This window comes from Cetorhinus maximus, unplaced genomic scaffold (genome assembly GCF_964194155.1).
Source record: "Cetorhinus maximus unplaced genomic scaffold, sCetMax3.hap1.1 HAP1_SCAFFOLD_4639, whole genome shotgun sequence".
NCBI classification, from domain to species: Eukaryota; Metazoa; Chordata; class Chondrichthyes; order Lamniformes; family Cetorhinidae; genus Cetorhinus; species Cetorhinus maximus.
In genome coordinates, this window is record NW_027600540.1 from 1 (window position 1) to 7500 (window position 7500).

At 56.3% G+C, this 7500-nt stretch overlaps 1 protein-coding gene across 1 annotated transcript in view; it reads right to left on the reverse strand.

Annotated features, from left to right (window-relative positions):
• Positions 1-755: 755 nt before the first annotated feature.
• The window catches only part of LOC144678561 (transmembrane channel-like protein 7), a gene marked incomplete at both ends in the record, with an annotated part of 10121 nt that continues 3376 nt past the window's right edge, over positions 756-7500 (reverse strand). The window contains 3 exons of the mRNA XM_078538310.1: positions 756-939; positions 2094-2191; positions 6755-6884. Coding sequence (XP_078394436.1) covers positions 756-939; positions 2094-2191; positions 6755-6884 — 412 coding nt within the window. The remainder of the gene's footprint in view (positions 940-2093; positions 2192-6754; positions 6885-7500) is intronic.

A 7500-nucleotide genomic window follows, 5' to 3' on the forward strand; every position in this document is an offset into this window, starting at 1 on the left:
TTTAACAAGTGTCTTACAGGAGGAGAGAGAGAGGGAGACAGAGACACAGAGACAGAGAGAGAGAGACGGAGACAGAGAGAGACAGACAGAGAGAGAGAAACAGACAGAGAGAGAGAGAGACAGACAGAGAGAGAGAGAGAGACAGAGAGAGAGACAGAGGGACAGAGAGAGGGAGACAGAGAGAGAGAGGGAGACAGAGAGAGGGAGACAGAGAGAGGGAGACAGAGAGAGGGAGACAGAGAGAGAGAGACAGAAAGAGAGAGACAGAAAGGGAGAGAGACAGAAATAGACAGAGAGACAGACAGACAGAGAGAGACAGACAGACAGAGAGAGACAGACAGAGAGAGAGACAGAGAGAGAGAGAGACACAGAGAGAGAGAGAGACAGAGAGAAAGAGAGAGACAGAGAGAGAGAGAGGGACAGACACAGAGAGAGAGGGACAGACACAGAGAGAGAGGGACAGACAGACAGAGAGAGAGGGACAGAGAGAGAGAGAGAGGGACGGACAGAGAGAGAGAGAGAGACAGACAGACAAAGAGAGACAGAGAGGGACAGAGACAGAGAGAGAGGGACAGACAGACAGAGAGAGAGAGACAGAGAGGGACAGAGACAGAGAGAGAGAGGGAGATGGAGAGAGAGAGGGAGAGGGACACACACAGACACTCACCCTCACACTCTCACTCCCCCCGACACACCGACCCTCCCCCGCCCACCCTCCGATCAGTCGGTTCTGGGCTGAGTTTGAACCCTCTCACCTTCTTCAGGTAAAAGATGAGGATGTATTTCACCGCGTTGAGTAAGGGCAGGAAGGGGGCGAAGAAGCTTCCGATCCAGCACACGGTCTGTCCGTACACCATTTCCAGAACGTTCTGCGGTACCAGGAACTCCTGCTCACCCCACAGCCGGGCCACTCTGCTCCCCGAGTACTGGACAAATATCCTGCAGACAATACAGGGACCGGGGGTTAGACCCCGGAGACAGGGCGGGGGGGGGAATATCGTTCAGCCCCACTCCCCTCGACAGCCCCTCCCAGCAGACACTGCCCCCTCCAGCCTGTTACACAGGAACAGGAGGCCATTCGGCCCCTCGAGCCTGTTACACAGGAACAGGAGGAGGCCATTCGGCCCCTCGAGCCTGTTACACAGGAACAGGAGGAGGCCATTCGGCCCCTCGAGCCTGTTACACAGGAATAGGAGGCCATTCAGCCCCTTGAGCCTGTTACACAGGAACAGGAGGAGGCCCCATTTAGCCCCTCGAGCCTGTTACACAGGAATAGGAGGCCATTCGGCCCCTCGAGCCTGTTACACAGGAATAGGAGGCCATTCAGCCCCCTCGAGCCTGTTACACAGGAACAGGGGGATGCCCCATTCGGCCCCTCGAGCCTGTTACACAGGAACAGGAGGAGGCCCCATTCAGCCCCTCGATCCTGTTACACAGGAACAGGAGGAGGCCATTCGGCCCCTCGAGCCTGTTACACAGGAATAGGAGGCCATTCAGCCCCCTCGAGCCTGTTACACAGGAACAGGAGGAGGCCCCATTCAGCCCCTCGATCCTGTTACACAGGAACAGGAGGAGGCCATTCGGCCCCTCGAGCCTGTTACACAAGAATAGGAGGCCATTCAGCCCCCTCGAGCCTGTTACACAGGAACAGGAGGAGGCCCCATTCAGCCCCTTGAGCCTGTTACACAGGAACAGGAGGAGGCCCATTCGGCCCCTCGAGCCTGTTACACAGGAACAGGAGGAGGCCATTCAGCCCCTTGAGCCTGTTACACAGGAACAGGAGGAGGCCCCATTTAGCCCCTCGAGCCTGTTACACAGGAACAGGAGGAGGCCATTCAGACCCTCGATCCTGTTACACAGGAACAGGAGGAGGCCATTCAGACCCTCGAGCCTGTTACACAAGAATAGGAGGCCATTCGGCCCCTCGAGCCTGTTACACAGGAATAGGAGGCCATTCAGCCCCCTCGAGCCTGTTACACAGGAACAGGAGGAGGCCCCATTCAGCCCCTCGAGCCTGTTACACAGGAACAAGAGGAATAATTGTTCAATTTCCCTCCCATCCCACCCCCCCCGCTGGCCTGTGGAACTCTTACTTTCGTGGGAAGTCGACCAGCATCATGATGGCTACCATGATGAGCAGATCAAAGATCATCAGTTTGTACATCTCCTGCCCAATTTTTATCTCCCAGCACTGCACAGAGAGAGAGAGGGAGAGGGAGGTTTAATATTCAGGACAAACAGACAATGTATGAGATCATTGGGGAGAGGCACACGGACACGGACACACACAGAGTGTGTGTGAGAGAGTGTTAGAATGTGAGTGAGTGTGCGAGAGAGAGTGTGTGTTGGAGTGAGTCTGTGTGTGTGTGTGTGTGTGTGGGAGTGGGAGTCTGTGTGGGAGTGGGAGTCTGTGTGTGTGTGGGAGTGAGAGTCTGTGTGTGTGTGGGAGTGGGAGTCTGTGTGTGTGTGGGAGTGGGAGTCTGTGTGTGTGTGTGTGTGGGAGTGGGAGTCTGTGTGTGTGTGGGAGTGAGAGTCTGTGTGTGTGTGGGAGTGGGAGTCTGTGTGTGTGTGGGAGTGGGAGTCTGTGTGTGTGTGTGTGTGTGTGGGAGTCTGTGTGTGTGTGTGTGTGTGGGAGTGGGAGTCTGTGTGTGTGTGGGAGTGGGAGTCTGTGTGTGTGTGGGAGTGGGAGTCTGTGTGTGTGTGGGAGTGGGAGTCTGTGTGGGAGTGGGAGTCTGTGTGTGTGTGTGGGAGTGGGAGTCTGTGTGTGTGTGTGTGTGTGGGAGTCTGTGTGTGTGTGTGTGTGTGGGAGTGGGAGTCTGTGTGTGTGTGGGAGTGTGTGTGGGGGAGTGGGAGTCTGTGTGTGTGTGGGAGTGGGAGTCTGTGTGTGTGTGGGAGTGGGAGTCTGTGTGTGTGTGGGAGTCTGTGTGTGTGGAAGTGGGAGTCTGTGTGTGTGGAAGTGGGAGTCTGTGTGTGTGGGAGTGGGAGTCTGTGTGAGTCTGTGTGGGAGTGTGAGTCTGTGTGGGAGTGTGAGTCTGTGTGTGTTGGAGTGGGAGTCTGTGTGTGTGTGGGAGTGGGAGTCTGTGTGTGTGTGGGAGTGGGAGTCTGTGTGTGTGTGGGAGTGGGAGTGTGTGTGTGTGTGGGAGTGGGAGTCTGTGTGTGTGTGGGAGTGGGAGTGTGTGTGGGAGTGGGAGTCTGTGTGTGTGTGGGAGTGGGAGTCTGTGTGTGTGTGGGAGTGGGAGTCTGTGTGTGTGGGAGTGGGAGTCTGTGTGTGTGTGGGAGTGGGAGTCTGTGTGTGTGGGAGTGGGAGTCTGTGTGTGTGTGGGAGTGGGAGTCTGTGTGTGTGTGTGTGTTGGAGTGTGAGTCTGTGTGTGTGTGTGTGTTGGAGTGTGAGTCTGTGTGTGTGTGGGAGTGTGAGTCTGTGTGTGTGGGAGTGGGAGTCTGTGTGTGGGAGTGTGAGTCTGTGTGTGTGGGAGAGTGAGTCTGTGTGTGTGGGAGTGGGAGTCTGTGTGTGTGTGTGTGTGGGAGTGGGAGTCTGTGTGTGTGTGTGGGAGTCTGTGTGTGTGTGTGGGAGTCTGTGTGTGTGTGTGTGTGTTGGAGTGTGAGTCTGTGTGTGTGTGGGAGTGTGAGTCTGTGTGTGTAGGAGTCTGTGTGTGGGAGTGTGAGTCTGTGTGTGTGGGAGTGTGTGTGTGTGGGAGTGTGACTGTGTGTGTGGGAGTGGGAGTCTGTGTGTGTGTGTGTGGGAGTCTGTGTGTGTGTGTGTGTGTGTGTGTGTGTTGGAGTGTGAGTCTGTGTGTGTGTGGGAGTGTGAGTGTGTGTGTGGGAGTGTGAGTCTGTGTGTGGGAGTCTGTGTGTGGGAGTCTGTGTGTGGGAGTGTGAGTCTGTGTGTGTGGGAGTGGGAGTCTGTGTGTGTGGGAGTGTGAGTGTGTGTGTGGGAGTGTGAGTGTGTGTGTGGGAGTGTGTGTGTGGGAGTGGGAGTCTGTGTGTGTGTGTGTGTGTGGGAGTGGGAGTCTGTGTGCGTGGGAGTGTGAGTGTGTGGGAGTGTGAGTCTGTGTGTGTGGGAGTGGGAGTCTGTGTGTGTGTGTGGGAGTGTGAGTCTGTGTGTGTGTGTGTGTGTGTGTGTGTGTGGGAGTGGGAGTCTGTGTGTGGGAGTGGGAGTCTGTGTGTGGGAGTGTGTGTGTGTGTGTGGGAGTGTGAGTCTGTGTGTGTGTGTGTGGGAGTCTGTGTGTGTGTGTGTTGGAGTGTGAGTCTGTGTGTGTGTGGGAGTGGGAGTCTGTGTGTGTGTGTGTGTGTGGGAGTGGGAGTCTGTGTGCGTGGGAGTGTGAGTCTGTGTGTGTGGGAGTGGGAGTCTGTGTGTGTGTGTGGGAGTGTGAGTCTGTGTGTGTGTGTGTGTGTGTGTGTGTGTGTGGGAGTGGGAGTCTGTGTGTGGGAGTGGGAGTCTGTGTGTGGGAGTGTGTGTGTGTGTGTGGGAGTGTGAGTCTGTGTGTGTGTGTGTGGGAGTGGGAGTCTGTGTGTGTGTGTGTTGGAGTGTGAGTCTGTGTGTGTGTGGGAGTGGGAGTCTGTGTGTGTGGGAGTGGGAGTCTGTGTGTGTGGGAGTGGGAGTCTGTGTGTGTGTGTGTGTGGGAGTGGGAGTCTGTGTGTGTGTGTGTGTGTGTGTGTGTGGGAATGTGAGTTTGTGTGTGTGTGTGTGTGGGAGTGGGAGTCTGTGTGTGTGTGGGAGTGTGAGTCTCTGTGTGTGGGAGTGTGAGTCTGTGTGTGTGGGAGTGGGAGTCTGTGTGTGTGGGAGTGTGAGTGTGTGTGTGGGAGTGTGTGTGTGGGAGTGTGACTGTGTGTGTGGGAGTGGGAGTCTGTGTGTGTGTGTGTGGGAGTCTGTGTGTGTGTGTGTGTGTGTGTTGGAGTGTGAGTCTGTGTGTGTGTGGGAGTGTGAGTGTGTGTGTGGGAGTGTGAGTCTGTGTGTGTGGGAGTCTGTGTGTGGGAGTGTGAGTCTGTGTGTGTGTGGGAGTGTGAGTCTGTGTGTGTGGGAGTCTGTGTGTGGGAGTGTGAGTCTGTGTGTGTGGGAGTGGGAGTCTGTGTGTGTGGGAGTGTGTGTGTGTGTGTGGGAGTGTGAGTGTGTGTGTGGGAGTGTGTGTGTGGGAGTGGGAGTCTGTGTGTGTGTGTGTGTGGGAGTGGGAGTCTGTGTGCGTGGGAGTGTGAGTGTGTGGGAGTGTGAGTCTGTGTGTGTGGGAGTGGGAGTCTGTGTGTGTGTGTGGGAGTGTGAGTCTGTGTGTGTGTGTGTGTGTGTGTGTGTGGGAGTGGGAGTCTGTGTGTGGGAGTGGGAGTCTGTGTGTGGGAGTGTGTGTGTGGGAGTGTGAGTCTGTGTGTGTGTGTGTGGGAGTGGGAGTCTGTGTGTGTGTGTGTTGGAGTGTGAGTCTGTGTGTGTGTGGGAGTGGGAGTCTGTGTGTGTGGGAGTGGGAGTCTGTGTGTGTGGGAGTGGGAGTCTGTGTGTGTGTGTGTGGGAGTGGGAGTCTGTGTGTGTGTGTGTGTGTGTGTGTGTGGGAATGTGAGTTTGTGTGTGTGTGTGTGTGGGAGTGGGAGTCTGTGTGTGTGTGGGAGTGTGAGTCTCTGTGTGTGGGAGTGTGAGTCTGTGTGTGTGGGAGTGGGAGTCTGTGTGTGTGGGAGTGTGAGTGTGGGAGTGTGAGTGTGTGTGTGGGAGTGTGTGTGTGGGAGTGTGAGTGTGTGTGTGGGAGTGGGAATCTGTGTGTGTGTGTGTGAGTGGGAGTCTGTGTGCGTGGGAGTGTGAGTGTGTGGGAGTGTGAGTCTGTGTGTGTGGGAGTGGGAGTCTGTGTGTGTGGGAGTGGGAGTCTGTGTGTGTGTGTGTGTGGGAGTGTGAGTCTGTGTGTGTGTGTGTGTGTGTGGGGGAGTGGGAGTCTGTGTGTGGGAGTGTGTGTGTGTGTGTGGGAGTGTGAGTCTGTGTGTGTGTGTGTGTGGGAGTCTGTGTGTGTGTGTGTGTTGGAGTGTGAGTCTGTGTGTGTGTGTGGGAGTGGGAGTCTGTGTGTGTGTGTGTGGGAGTGGGAGTCTGTGTGTGTGTGTGTGGGAGTGGGAGTGGGAGTCTGTGTGTGTGGGAGTGGGAGTCTGTGTGTGTGTGTGTGTGTGTGGGAGTCTGTGTGTGTGTGTGTGTGTGGGAGTGGGAGTCTGTGTGTGTGTGTGGGAGTGGGAGTCTGTGTGTGTGTGGGAATGTGAGTTTGTGTGTGTGTGTGGGAGTCTGTGTGTGTGTGTGTGTGGGAGTGGGAGTCTGTGTGTGTGTGTGTGGGAGTGGGAGTCTGTGTGTGTGGGAGTGTGAGTTTGTGTGTGTGTGAGTCTGTGTGTGTGTGTGTGTGTGAGTCTGTGTGTGTGTGTGTGTGTGTGTGTGTGTGGGAGTCTGTGTGTGAGTGTATGTGTGTGTGTGTGAGTGTGAGTGTGAGTCTGTGTGTGAGTGTGTGTGTGTGTGTGTGTGGGAGTCTGTGTGTGAGTCTGTGTGATTGTGTGTGTGTGAGTGTGTGTGTGAGAGTCTGTGTGCGTGTGTGTGCGTGTGTGAGTCTGTGTGCGTGTGTGTGTGTGTGTGAGTCTGTGTGTGTGTGTGTGTGTGTGTGTGAGTCTGTGTGCGTGTGTGTGTGTGTGTGAGTCTGTGTGTGTGTGTGTGTGTGTGTGTGAGTCTGTGTGCGTGTGTCTGTGTGTGTGTATGATAGTGTGTGTGTGGGGAGGGAGGGGAGGGGACGGACTACAGGTTGTGTTCACTGACCTGGTAGTGCCCGTAGTTGTAGCCACAGAGCTGGCAATTGACAGCTGATGTCATGTCACCGTCACAGGTTATCTGGCTCCAGAGAGAGTACAGCAAGACGCCCAGACTGGCGAGTTTCAGAAACACAGACCTACAGAGACAACCACAGGGTCAGGTAGGCAGGAGACAGGCCTGAGTATCACCGTCCGGAGGCTGAGGGAGGGAGGGAGTCCCACAGTTTGGAGGCTGAGGGAGGGAGGGAGTCCCACAGTTTGGAGGCTGAGGGAGGGAGGGAGGGTGTCCCACAGTTTGGAGGCTGAGGGAGGGAGGGAGGGTGTCCCACAGTTTGGAGGCTGAGGGAGGGAGGGAGTCCCACAGTTTGGAGACTGAGGGAGGGAGTCCCACAGTTTGGAGGCTGAGGGAGGGAGGGAGTCCCACAGTTTGGAGGCTGAGGGAGGGAGGGAGGGAGTCCCACAGTTTGGAGACTGAGGGAGGAAGTCCCACAGTTTGGAGGCTGAGGGAGGGAGGGAGGGAGTCCCACAGTTTGGAGGCTGAGGGAGGGAGGGAGTCCCACAGTTTGGAGGCTGAGGGAGGGAGGGAGTCCCACAGTTTGGGGACTGGGTGAGGGAGGGAGGGGGGGAGTCCCTCAGTCTGGGCTCTGGGTGAGGGGGGGAAGGAGGGAGTCCCTGTCTAGGCTCTGGGTTGGGGGGGGGGGGTAGGGAGGGAGGGGGGCCCTCAGCCTGGGCTCTGGGCTCTGGGTGAGTGAG